This window comes from Schistocerca cancellata, chromosome 2 (genome assembly GCF_023864275.1).
Source record: "Schistocerca cancellata isolate TAMUIC-IGC-003103 chromosome 2, iqSchCanc2.1, whole genome shotgun sequence".
Classification (NCBI taxonomy): Eukaryota; Metazoa; Arthropoda; class Insecta; order Orthoptera; family Acrididae; genus Schistocerca; species Schistocerca cancellata.
Window position 1 is genome coordinate 666345035 of NC_064627.1, and position 14507 is coordinate 666359541.

The 14507-nt window shown below is 36.6% G+C and overlaps 1 protein-coding gene across 2 annotated transcripts in view; it reads right to left on the reverse strand.

Annotated features, from left to right (window-relative positions):
• LOC126162372 (sorting nexin-14-like) overlaps nucleotides 1-14507 on the reverse strand; it is a 217551-nt gene that overhangs the window by 177911 nt on the left and 25133 nt on the right. For both annotated transcript variants that reach the window (XM_049918827.1, XM_049918828.1), the window contains exon 3: nucleotides 11786-11966. In XM_049918827.1, the coding sequence (XP_049774784.1) occupies nucleotides 11786-11966 (181 nt within the window). The remainder of the gene's footprint in view (nucleotides 1-11785; nucleotides 11967-14507) is intronic.

The window sequence follows — 14507 nt, forward strand, 5'->3', positions numbered from 1 at the left end:
CTGGCCATCACTTGTCTCTTACTGCATTTAATAAATTGAGTATGGTTTTCTCATTGCTTTTATGACTTTACAGCTGCTGTCCATCTGGCTCTACATACCTGCTGCCCTGCTAAACATCCTGTATCATCACCATGGCCTGCAACGAGGTCAATAAACACTTGAACCATCCTGACTTCATTGCCAATGGGATGGTCTGGCTTGTACAGAATAAACAATTTGAATCATTAAGACACACTAATTTGAGTATGAGCAATGGATAATTACACTCATTTCAACAATTTGCTGTCGCTAAGAACTCCATTCCCTGGGTCATATAAGGATGGATCTAAAAATCAGCTAAAATTCTATTAAACAGTTGGACATTTTGCAGAGTAACAGGACTACTAAAACACATATAGATTTACTACATCTTCTAAACAGATGTGAAATGTTGTTTATTGGTAGCTATCACAAGTGATTGAAACTGGATGTTTCATAGAAATGGACGAAAGTAAGTCTTGTGCAGTGACAAAGTATTTTTTTCATGCATACGGACTGCAAATAAACACAAATTTGAGATAAGTTTACAGCAACTTTGCATCAGTAATCAAGGCAGTCCATTTCTGGATTAATGAAAGTACAAGTGCACATGCCAGCATTGCTTTTGTGTATCCATATTTTGCAAACCACCTTGACATATACCACGGAGGATACTTCCCATTGTACAACCTATTAGAGGGTCTTCTCTTACGGACATTGGGATGGATGACTGCTCAGTTTCTCTATGAGTGCTGAATATTGGTTCTCAAACTTTGTTCAGTAGGCTTTCACAAGATAGATGGCATCTTGTTTGAAGCACTGACCATTTCAACTTTTTTGGCATTTCTGAAATACCCTCCCATGATTCAAACAAATCTGTAACCATTCATACTGCCCTGTATACATTCAGTATCCTCTGTAAGTACGATATGATATTGATCCCACACCCTTGAGCAATATTCTGTACTCTGTTCATCATAAGAATAAACCTGATGTAAACAAACACAAATGTGAAGATTAGTCAGTATTAAACCCCGTGGAGGCCCAGGAAAAGAATAGGCCTCCGGTATGTTCTGCCAGTCGTAAAAGGCGACGAAAAGAACAAACCACTAATAGGGCTAACCCCCCTTTTAGTGTGATTACTTGGTTCAGGACAGAACTAAAGAAGCCTCGGACAAGCGCCGTCATGGTCGGGGACGACGCTTGAACCCTATGCCCGCCCACAATGGTAATTACACTGCTAGCCAACTGGAAAATGATTTAAATCCAAATAGAGGTGTTTTGCAGGATATGCTTCCTGCAACCACCCTAGAAGGAAAACAAAGACAGAGGATGAGATGGTCAGATGAAGTTAATCGACACCTCATGTTCTGTTATTACCAAGCAACAAACCTAGGAACCAACACAACTTGATACAGATCACAAGTATACACAACATTTATTACCAGATACCCGGAATTAAACGACTAGCTGATCAGATCCGTGTAATAATAAAAAATAACAGGATACCCCAGTCAGAATTAGAAAACATCAAACAACAAGTACAACAAATACTGGAACAAAATAATGTGCAATTAGAAGAAGAAGAAAATACAGTAATTGACTCAAACATCCCAGAGAAAACAAACAAAGAACAAAACGCGTCAATTAAACAATCAGAGGAAAACGAAATCTTAAGACAGCCACCAGAACAAGCACAAATAGAACATGAAGTGACAGACATGTTAGATATAGAAGAAAAATTTCAGTTGACATATATAGAATACAAAGACACAAATACAGACATTAGATCATTCTTGCATAGACCACCAAATAACCCACAAGTCAAAACAACAATAACAACTATCAACACAATCATACACAACAAAATAAATGAAAATACAACTATGGAAGAGTTACAACTACTGGTTTATGTAGGAGCACTCACTACACTAAATATACACACTAGGCAGAGATCAGAACCAACCAACACACAGAAGAAACCCACAAAACCAGCATGGCAACACAGGCTACAGATCAGAATAGAAAAACTGAGAAAAGACATCAGACAGCTAACACAATTTATAAGAAATGAAATGTCAGACAAAAAACGAAAAAGGTTAGGTAAAATCTCACAACAAGAAGCAATAGAGCAATTAGATGAAAAGAAGCAGAAATTACAAGCACTGGCCAAACGACTTAGAAGATACAAAAAAAGTGAAAATAGAAGGAAACAAAACCAAACATTCAACACAAACCAAAAGAAATTTTACCAGACAATATATAACACACACATTAAAATAGACAATCCACCAAACATAACAGACATGGAACACTTCTGGAGCAACATATGGTCAAACCCGGTACAACATAACAGGCATGCACGGTGGATACAAGCAGAAACAGACTCACACAAGATGATACCACAAATGCCTGAAGTGATAATTTTGCAACATGAAGTCACCCGAGCAATTAATTCTACGCACAATTGGAAAGCCCCTGGAAATGATAAAATAGCAAATTTCTGGCTAAAGAAGTTCACCTCAACACATTCACATCTAACTAAATTATTTAACATATACCCATATATTTAACAGTTACATTGATGACCCATACACATTCCCTGATACACTTACATATGGAATAACTTATCTGAAACCTAAAGATCAAGCAGACACAGCAAACCCAGCTAAATATCACCCCATAACATGCCTACCAACAATATACAAAATATTAACTTCAGTCATTACACAGAAATTAATGACACATACAACACAGAACAAAATTATAAATGAAGAACAAAAAGGCTGTTGCAAAGGACCACGAGGATGTAAAGAGCAACTGATAATAGATGCAGAGGTGACATATCAAGCTAAAACTAAACAAAGGTCGCTACACTACGCATACACTGATTGCCAAAAAGCTTTTGATAGTGTACCCCACTCATGGTTACTACAGATATTGGAAATATACAAAGTAGATCCTAAATTGATACAGTTCCTAAACATAGTAATGAAAAACTGGAAAACCACACTTAATATCCAAACAAATTCAGATAATATCACATCACAGCCAATACAGATTAAGCGTGGAATATACCAAGGAGACTCATTAAGTCCTTTCTGGTTCTGTCTTGCTCTGAACCCACTGTCCAACATGCTAAATAATACAAATTATGGATATAATATTACTGGAACATACCCACACAAAATCACACATTTGCTATACATGGATGATCTAAAACTATTGGCAGCAACAAATCAACAACTCAGCCAATTACTAAAGATAACAGAAGTATTCAGCAATGATATAAATATGGCTTTTGGAACAGACAAATGTAAGAAAAATAGCATAGTCAAGGGAAAACACACTAAACAAGAAGATTACATATTGAATAACCACAGTGACTCCATAGAAGCAATGGAAAAAAACAGATGCCTATAAATATCTAGGATACAGACAAAAAATAGGAATAGATAATACGAATATTAAAGAAGAACTAAAAGAAAAATATAGACAAAGACTAACAAAAATACTGAAAACAGAATTGACAGCAAGAAACAAGACAAAAGCTATAAATACTTATGCTATACCAATATTGACCTACTCATTTGGAGTAGTGAAATGGAGTAACACAGACCGAGAAGCACTCAATACACTTACACGTTCACAATGCCACAAATATAGAATACATCACATACATTCAGCAACAGAAAGATTCACATTAAGCAGAAAGGAAGGAAGAAGGGGATTCATCGACATAAAAAACCTACGTTATGGACAGGTAGACAATTTAAGAAAATTCTTTCTAGAACGAGCAGAAACTAGCAAAATACACAAAGCAATCACTCATATAAATACATCGGCTATACCACTGCAATTGCATAACCACTTCTACAACCCTTTAGATCACATAACATCAACAGATATGAAGAAAGTAAATTGGAAAAAGAAAACACTACATGGTAAGCACCCGTATCATCTAACACAGCCACACATCGATCAAGACACATCCAACACATGGCTAAGAAAGGGCAATATATACAGTGAGACGGAAGGATTCATGATTGCAATACAGGATCAAACAATAAACACCAGATATTACAGCAAGCATATTATTAAAGATCCCAATACCACAACAGATAAATGCAGACTTTGCAAACAACAAATAGAAACAGTAGATCACATCACAAGTGGATGTACAATACTAGCAAATACAGAATACCCAGAAGACATGACAATGTAGCAAAAATAATACATCAACAACTTGCCATAAAACATAAACTAATAAAACAACATGTTCCCACATACAAGTATGCACCACAAAATGTACTGGAGAATGATGAATACAAATTATACTGGAACAGAACCATTATAACAGATAAAACACCACCACATAACAAACCTGACATCATACTCACCAATAAAAAGAAGAAATTAACACAACTAATCGAAATATCCATACCCAATACAACAAATATACAGAAGAAAACAGGAGAAAAAATTGAAAAATACATCCAACTGGCTGAGGAAGTCAAGGACATGTGGCATCAGGATAAAGTTGACATTATACCGATTATACTATCAACTACAGGAGTCATACCACACAATATCCACCAGTACATCAATGCAATACAGCTACATCCAAACGTATATATACAACTACAGAAATCCGTAATTATTGATATGTGTTCAATAACCCAAAAGTTCCTAAATACAATGTAACATATACCGTACAGTTAAAAGGAAGTCACGCTTGATGAAGGTCCACGTCACTTTCCATTTTTAACCAGACCTAAGGTCTGAGAAAAATAGAAATAATAATAATAAAAAAAAAACTGAGTGAACAGATCAACACTAAAGTTGAACGGGTGTCATGGGGTGACCACCCTGAACAAAGGCAACAAACAATAAAGAACAAAATAAGATTCACAAAAAAGAAAAAAAAAGAAAGAGTACATTGATAAACTGGTGCAGTTCATGGATCGCTGGTTCATGAGTCGCCTTGGCCATTCTTCCCCTCCCCCCCCCCCCCCCAATTTGAATTACCTGCATCTCATAATCATAATTGTAAAATTCATCATCATTTTTGTGAATAATGCTTCTCTTCTTATTTCTAATTAACTATTGCACACGAAATTCCTGCTTTCACTTCAAATATAAGTTCTTAGTTACCTATATTTTATGAAAGATTGTTAATAAATGTTGCTTAAATTAAGAAAACATAATAATTTATTGTTTCAGGACAAAATGAAAACCCAAATACTCTCTATTTGGACTATGTCCATTGTTTAATACCACAGATGTAGTCTCACACGAACCACAGCAATAAGTATCATAGAAACATGAAAAACAATCATTTTCAGAGCATCGAGCAAACCACATGTATGCTGCATTTTTACATTTTGCTTTGTACCATTACAATGTGAACCCAACAGAACTGGTCTGGTGCCGAGTTAAGGGATTTGTTGGGAAAAATAACAACACTGTTAAGGTGCCTGACGTACTGGAGTTAACGCAGGCATTTTTTCTACATGTCACTGCTGGACGCTGGAGGGATACGAACAGCACATTATACAAGAAAAGGAGAAAAAGTTATGGATGGCTTTCTGGATTCTGTCATTGATTGGCTCATTATCAATGTAGCAGATGACAGTTACAGAACTGAAATATATTTATCAGACATTAATAAGGAAGAAGCTAAGACATTACCAGACAACTGACTATAATTAATACCTTCAGTGGCTTCAGTACTCAACATTACAATGAAATCCCTGCAGTATGCTTCTGGATCACAAATAGCTCACTCATAAAAATTACCCTGTGATTAAATTAGAAATTTTCATCACTCTTGTTCACGATTAGAATACTATGTTAGGTGAGGATGAGAGCATTTTATGCTTTCCGTCTGGTCACATAAGAAGTGGGCGGTTTTGCTAGAGTTTTCACAAATATTATTTCATTGTTGTTGTAGTCTTCAGTCCTGAGACTGATTTGATGCAGCTCTCCATGCTACTCTATCCTGTGCAAGCTTCTTCATCTCCCAGTACCAACTACAACCTACATACTTCTGAATCTGTTTAGTGTATTCATCTCTTGGTCTCCCTCTACAATTTTTACCCTCCACGCTGCCCTCTAGTACTAAATTGGTGATCCCGCAATGTCTCAGAACATGTCCTACCAACCGATCCCTTCTTCTAGTCAAGTTGTGCCACAAACTCCTCTTCTCCCCAATTCTATTCAATACTTCCTCATTAGTTATGTGATCTACCCATCTAATCTTCACCATTCTTCTGTAGCACCACATTTCGAAAGCTTCTATTCTCTTCTTGTCTAAACTATTTATCGTCCATGTTTCACTTCTATACATGGCTACCCTCCATAAAAATACTTTCAGAAACGACTTTCTGACAGTTAAATCTATACTCAATGTTAACAAATTTCTCTTCTTCAGAAACGCTTTCCTTGCCATTGCCAGTCTACATTTTATATCCTCTCTACTTCGACTATCACCAGTTATTATGCTCCCCAAATAGCAAAATTCCTTTACTACTTTAAGTGTCTCATTTCCTAATCTAATTACCTCAGCATCACCCGACTTAATTCGACTACATTCCATTATCCTCATTTTGTTTTTGTTGATGTTACTCTTATATCCTCCTTTCAAGACACTATCCATTCCGTTCAACTGCTCTTCTAAGTGCTTTGCTGTCTCTGACAGAATTACAATGTCATCAGCGAACCTCAAAGTCTTTATTTCTTCTTCGTGGATTTTAATACCTACTCCTAATTTTTCTTTTGTTTCCTTCACTGCTTGCTCAATATACAGATTGAATAACATCGTGGATAGGCTACAAACCTGTCTCACTCCCTTCCCAACCACTGCTTCTCTTTCATGTCCCTCAACTCTTATAACTGCCATCTGGTTTCTGTACAAATTGTAAATAGCCTTTCGCTCCCTGTATTTTACCCCTGCCACCTTCAGAATTTGAAAGAGAGTATTCCAGTCAACATTGCCAAAAGCTTTCTCTAAGTCTACAAATGCTAGAAATGTAGGTTTGCCTTTCCTTAATCTAGCTTCTAAGATAAGTCGTAGGGTCAGTATTGCCTCACATGTTCCAATATTTCTACGGATTACAAACTGATCTTCCCCGAGACCGGCTTCTACCAGTTTTTCGATTCGTCTGTAAAGAATTCGCGTTAGTGTTTTGCATCCGTGACTTATTAAACTGATTGTTTGGTAATTTTCACATCTGTCAGCACCTGCTTTCTTTGGGATTGGAATTACTATATTCTTCTTGAAGTATGTGGGTATTTAGCCTGTCTCATACATCTTGCTCACCAGATGGTAGAGTTTTGTCAGGACTGGCTTCCCCAAAGCCGTCAGTAGTTCTAATGGAATGTTGCCTACTCCTGGGGCCTTGTTTTGACTCAGGTCTTTCAGTGCTATGTCAAACTCTTCACACAGTATCATATCTCCCATTTCATCTTCATCTACATCCTCTTCCATTTCCATAATATTGTCCTCAAATACATTGCCCTTGTATAGACCCTCTATATACTCCTTCCACCTTTCTGCTTTCCCTTCTTTGCTTAGAACTGGGTTTCCATCTGAGCTCTTGATATTCATACAAGTGGTTCTCTTTTCTCCATAGGTCTCATTAGTTTTCCTGTAGGCAGTATCTATCTTACCCCTAGTGAGATAAGCCTCTACATCCTTACATTTGTCTTCTAGCCATCCCTGCTTAGCCATTTTGCACTTCCTGTCAATCTCATTTTTGAGACGTTTGTATTCCCTTTTGCCTGATTCATTTACTGTGTTTTTATATTTTCTCCTTTCATCAATTAAATTCAATATTTCTCCTGTTACCCAAGGATTTCTACTGGCCCTTGTCTTCTTACCTACTAGGTCCTCTGCTGCCTATTATTTCATTATTTTTCCAATTTAAGTGACATTCAAAGCTATACCGTTTCTCTGCTCATCTCTTTTTATATCTTAACTGCAACTGCTCATATCACAACTTGACGAAAAGAAGGGACCGGTTAGTAGGACATGTTCTGAGGCATCAAGGGTTCACAAATTTAGCATTGGAGGGCATCATGGAGGGTAAAAATCGTAGAGGAAGAACAAGAGATGAATACACTAGGCAGATTCAGAAGGATGTAGGTTGCAGTAAGTACTGGGAGATGAAGAAGCTTGCACAGGATAGGGTAGTATGGAGAGCTGCATCAAATCAGTCTCAGGACTGAAGACCACAACAACAACAACATGATTGTATTCACTGTACTGGTCACAGCTTGGCTTCCGCTTTACGTGAAACAAAATCCAATGAGATTCAAGCAAATACAGAAGCATACATGGTATAATGTTTACGTCAGGTTTGTCCTTATGATGTACACAGTATAGTGTGTGTTGTGTGACAGTTCTGTAAACCACCCCATTTGTACAGTTGCTACATTTTTGCAGTATCCCAGCAATAAGCTCTAGCTACATCTAAGCCAATGGTAGTTAATTCCAAATGTGACTCATTGATATTTTTCATACTTTTCAAATATTTTAAACCACGTTGCCAATCTTTGCATTATTTTAAAATTTTATGAAGATCTCAATGGATATTTGCTCAATGCCTTGCAGATATTACTACATTATATGTAACTGCATTATCTGCAAAAAGTCTGAGGTTAATATTAACATTATCTGCTAGGTCATTAACATACAACACGAATAGCAGTGGTCCCAACATACTTCTCTGGGAATGTCTGAAGTTACTTCCACATCTGTCTATGGCTCTCCATCTGTGAAAACTTGCTACATCCTCCATAAGAAGCAATCCCCAAACCAGTCAAATATTTTGTTTTCTTTGGCAGTTTCTTTAGTGACTGCATAACATGGAGCATCCCTCCCATCATGAACTATCAGCTATTCTTTTGGGCTTTAGTCATACTTCCTCTACATGCTCATGCCCACAGCTACATGTTTTGAGTTCCTGTGAAAATGCTGACGATAGATGACCTCAAAATTTGAGGCATATCTTTTTTGTAGCCAAGGTCACATTCAAAACTGTTTTTTATTAATGGGTTTCGACAGGTAAGACTATCATCTTCAGATGTCAGTTCTTAAAATATTGATGTTCCTCATACTGAGAATGAGAAGGAGTGTATGTTGTTTAAAGAATTTCTTTGTAGCCAATATCACATGCAAACCTGTTTTTTTATTAACTGATTTAACAGGTAAGACTGTTATCTTCTGACTGAAGATGACGGTCTTACCTGTTGGAGCTAGTCAATAAAAAGAGTTTCGAATGTGATTTTGGGAACAGAAAATTCGTTACAGTATATTATAATCACTCCCCCCTTTCTCATTATGAGAAACTTCAGTACCTTAAGAAAGTTCATAAATTGTGAACCAATGTCTCACACACAGAATTTTGTCAAAATGTTTATAGGTGCCATGTCATTGCTTATTTTTAGTAGCCAATCGAAGGTTAATTTATGAATAGCCCTCATATCTCATAAGCAGCTTCAGTCTGAGTGATGAACTCACCTCCTCTATTTTATTTGCCGTTAGCCTATCCTTTACTACAAACTTAAGATTTATGTCCAAAAATCTCAGTACTGTCAATTTCATGTTGCAACTACCTTTCTGTACCCAGTATTATGTAAGATCGACTGCTTTTTAGGAGTACTTCAAACTACTTACTTCACGGGGAATGCTTCAACAACAGATAACAGGAATTGTGATAGTCTCATCTATGGGGGACATTTATTTGTGTCTTATACTAAGTCTTCAGGGTCTCATACAGTTACCATTATCTGCAATCGATGGCGAGTCAACTAATCTAAAAATCCTTGCTTGCACCCCATACACAGGTGATTACCCGGTTAGCAGTCTCTGATGTGTAGTGCATTGTAAGGGAACACTAAAGTCTCAAAACTAAGGTGCGAGTCTAGAACATCCAGTCTAGGTTCTCACAGACCTCTGGATGTCTTTGGTTTAAGCCTTTCATGTCAAGAACCAGAGAGACACGTTTGGTTCTGAGAACGACACTGCACATTTTGAGGCTTTGATGGAATTTTGTGTGCAAGACTTGTGATTTCAACCTTCTCTGCCAGTCACTGGAATGATCCCAGTATGTCCTCCGAGCCCAGGCAATACATATTGTCCATTCCAATGAGCACCTTAATATGTAGCTGCTTGCATCTTGTTCCTTCAATGCCTGTTGGAATAGCCTCTTCAACATTGGACATCCAGCCAAGGTTCTTTCTGCAGAATTTGTCTGTAACATTCATGTCACCGTCACAGAAGTCCATAAAGGTTTGTGAGATTTTAAAGATGAAATGTAGTTCATATGATGTGATCTGATTTAATAATGATGCAATGTACTGAATGAAGTCTTGCACAAGAGGTGATCGAGTGTATAGTGAGTGAAGATTTGTTAATTTCACTTCAAAACATTAGAGGGAACACATTTCAAAACTGTATGGGTCAGTTGTGGCGTAATCTGAAGGACTTGTGTAATACATATTATGTGACTAAAGACAAAATGAGTATTCACCATTACGTCTTGGAAGCAGATTCACTATCAAATAGTTGGTTTGCATAAGTAAAAGCACATGAAAACAGTGACAAACATTTTTTTTTTTTTTTTTGCAATAAAAGTACTCACCACTGCTTATTTTGATTTAAAGGGCATAATCACGATTGACAATCTGTAAAACAGTTAGATACTGGTTCTTATCACACAGTGTTGCAGAATATTTTCATACCAAACAATCAAGATCAGCATCCAAATAGGTCGTCTTGCGACTGAGCAAAGTGTCTGCATAAACTTTGGATATTGGAATGGCTGATATACAAGGACTGGGCTTCAATACAGTACCTCATCAGTTACCTGTTTGTTCCATGTTACTTTCCCTTTTTCCTAACCTCAGTCAATGAGTTTGTTGGAAGACCATTTTGCCAAATGAATAGGATCGCTATGGTGGAAAAAGGCACTATTCGATGAGAGAAACGCATTTCTTTTCTGAGTAATGAAATAACTGGAACTTCATGGGGTCAGAAGTATTGAGCTTTTTAAAAAAATTATCAATCCACACTTGTACCAGAAGAAAATTTTATTTTAAGTTTTGGGACTGTCAGAAAAGGAACAATCGAAATCTCTTTAACAGATAACATCAAAAAAACCTCAGCACTTCTACATAATATCTGAATTTTCTCCTGTCTATCCTGCATATACAGTATTGGTAATGACCAACATATGGTGATGTGAAATTAGATGAAATATTTGGACCACTCAGTGCACTATCACTGCTTATAATCCAGAACCTTATACGAATATGAATTAAATGCACCACTATTTACTTTCGTATGTCTTCCTTTCTGCTTCAGGGTGTCACAAATCTATCTTCTCCACCTGCACATAGTGTGAAACTAAACAACTTGATACAATGCGAGCAATACAACATTACAAAGAGCCTACATGAAGTGGAAAGCTTACATACAATGTTGTTTATTTTCATAAATGACTTAACATAGACTATATGAAAATGAACTAAAAACAAGATTCAATAATGTTGCTACAAATTAATGTCTGCCCAAACCTTTTCTTTTCCAATAAGTTACCATTAAGAATTTTCAAATAGTTAAATCATTCAATGGAGATATTCTAATGCTACAATAGGATGGCTTCGACATAACAGTAGCATAAAAGAGTAGTCATGTTTGTGGGGGAAGAGCAACACAATTACGCAAGTACAGAGAAATAGATAATTCTGCCATAATCCTGACCTCTTCCAGGGCTGTATCAATCTCCCTCGGTACATCGAGGCCAAGCCAGGGCTGCTGTGTGGCAGGCTGATGTCGTTTGCATTGTCCTCGGCCACACACAGCACATCGTTGGGACTGTGATTTCAGCATCCCTGCTTTTCCACGCACCACAGCGACAATGTCTGGTAGTTCCTGCCATTGGCTAAAAAGAATCAAACAGAACAATTAGCACTAAGATTCTTGTTGCTGAAAATTAAATGTCAGCCCACTTTTTAAAATCTGTACAATATGTTTCAATATGTTTGATCAGATGTTTACCTCATAGTGAATGTTATACATCATGTATCAAATCTGATAACTGGACATGTGGAAACTTACACAGTTTAGTGAGTGTCAGTAGTAGATTTTTGCATGCATGGGTAGCACTACTGTCACACACTTATACCAAGTTAAGCAAGAACAGGTCCGAATGCAGACGTAACATAGCCAAAAATAATGTGATCATAGTCAATACTACAAAGGTAGATTAAGAAGGTAAAATTTAAAAAACAAACAATGGAAACTCCTGGTAGGAATATTAGAAATGTAGGAAGAGACAGACTGCTGCTTACCATAAGGAAGACACATTAAGTTGCAGACAGGCACAATTAAATGACACTTAAATATAGCTTTCGACCACAGCCTTCATCAGCAAAAGCCACCAGAGTTCACAGTCATGTAGGTGTGTACAATTGATGTGTGTTTTTCTTTTGTTGATGAAGGCTGCAGCTGAAAGCTTTACTCAAGTGTCTTTTAATTATACCTGTGTGCAACTTAATGTGTCTTTTTTACGGTAAGCAGTAATCTACCTTTTCCTACATTGAATATAATAGAGGGAAACATTCCACGTGGGAAAAATATATCTAAAAAGAAAGATGATGAGACTTACCAAACAAAAGCGCTGGCAGGTCAATAGACACACAAACAAACAAACACAAACATACACACAAAATTCAAACTTTCACAACCAACGGTTGCCTCATCAGGAAAGAGGGAAGGAGAGGGAAAGACGAAAGGATTTGGGTTTTAAGGGAGAGGGTAAGAAGTCATTCCAATCCCGGGAGTGGAAAGACTTACCTTAGGGGGGAAAAAAAGGACAGGTATACACTCGCACACACACACATATCCATCCGCATATACACAGACACAAGCAGACATTTGTAAAGGCAAAGAGTTTGGGGCAGAGATCCTACATTGATGAAGATAAAGTTTCATTTATTTTCTTATTTGAATTTGAAAGCAAACATGCAAAAGCTATACACAATTAATAAATTTAATGAAATTATTAATCATCATGGTGAAAATAAGCCCAAAGATAATTGTTTTATATTTCAATATTTTCACCCATTTCTCGTCATTATTTAAGTACCGTAGCTGAACGTAATTCTCATGTTCTATTGGTCACAGCATTTTGTTCTTTTCAAAACTGATACCAATATCGCAATTTTCAGTAATGATTTGCACTTGTTACATTGACATTTTCGTCATAGTAAGGTCATTATTTTTATTGACAGAAATCTCACAACTCTTAAAACTTTTTGAACCTTCCAAACATTTTGTTACATTTCACAAAGTAACAAATGTCAATTCATAAACTGTAGTAGTAGTAGCAGCAGCAGCAGAAGAAGAAGAAGAAGAAGAAGAAGATCCATTAACACAAACAGTGGACAAACAGTTTCCTTTATATTATAATTCACTGTGAAGAATAAGTTTTCCAGAATAGTGTTTCAGCTTTCTTTATCCTTACTTATAAAACTGAAATGGAATGAATAACAAGAAAATCATTAAGAAAAGCAATTTTTCAAAATAATTTGATCTTTAAATTAAAATTGTTTTCTAATCCATAAGTATGAAATTAGCACTAATACTCTGTTCCTTTCATTACCTAAAATGACTACACATAAAAATAAAATCATATAATGCTACACCAGAAGATTAGTTAAAAATCTGAAATCTTTCTCTAGGACCACAACTAACTCAAGGAGTGATCCTTAAGTTTTTATGATTATGCATTTTTATCTGCTGGTAAACAGAGGGAAAATATTACATTTTAAAATTGGAACATGGAACAACCACCATTTGCATTAGGATATGAGACAGAGACAGCAAAACTCTGTGAAATGGGAAGTAACAATGCAGGGTGTATGGACAAAAAACTGACATACCAGGATCGGAGTCAAAATGAAGATGATGTGTGATTACATTTCAATAAGTGTCTCCTACTTTCTGTATTTTAAGATTTGACCCAGTTGAACTTATTCACATTTCTTTAATGCATTCCTCCAAAGACTGCAGATTCACTCCTCAACATTTTTAAAAAGTTAAAAAACTCTCCTTTAAACAAAATGAATTAATTATCTGCAGTCAGTATTTGCTATTAAGAACTTCCAACTTTTTAAAAATAACAGTTAGCTTATGTTACTTGAGAGTACAGGCATACGACATGAACAAATGCTAACCTTGAATCCAACTAATAGCTTTACAAAAGTTTTATTCTCTTCTCTTTTTCCAAAAATATTGTTGTGTTACATCTTCACTGAAGGCTCTTATGATGCAGTATTCTGAGGTCTCCCTGGCACTCTCCACATTCCGTTGGTAGCTCCACACAGCACTTGCTAGGATGTAGGGAGCAAGGACGCATGTACTCAGGGGCAAGGAGGGGGGGGGGGGGGGTTGGCACTCTGCCCCTTCCTCCCAGCTTTTA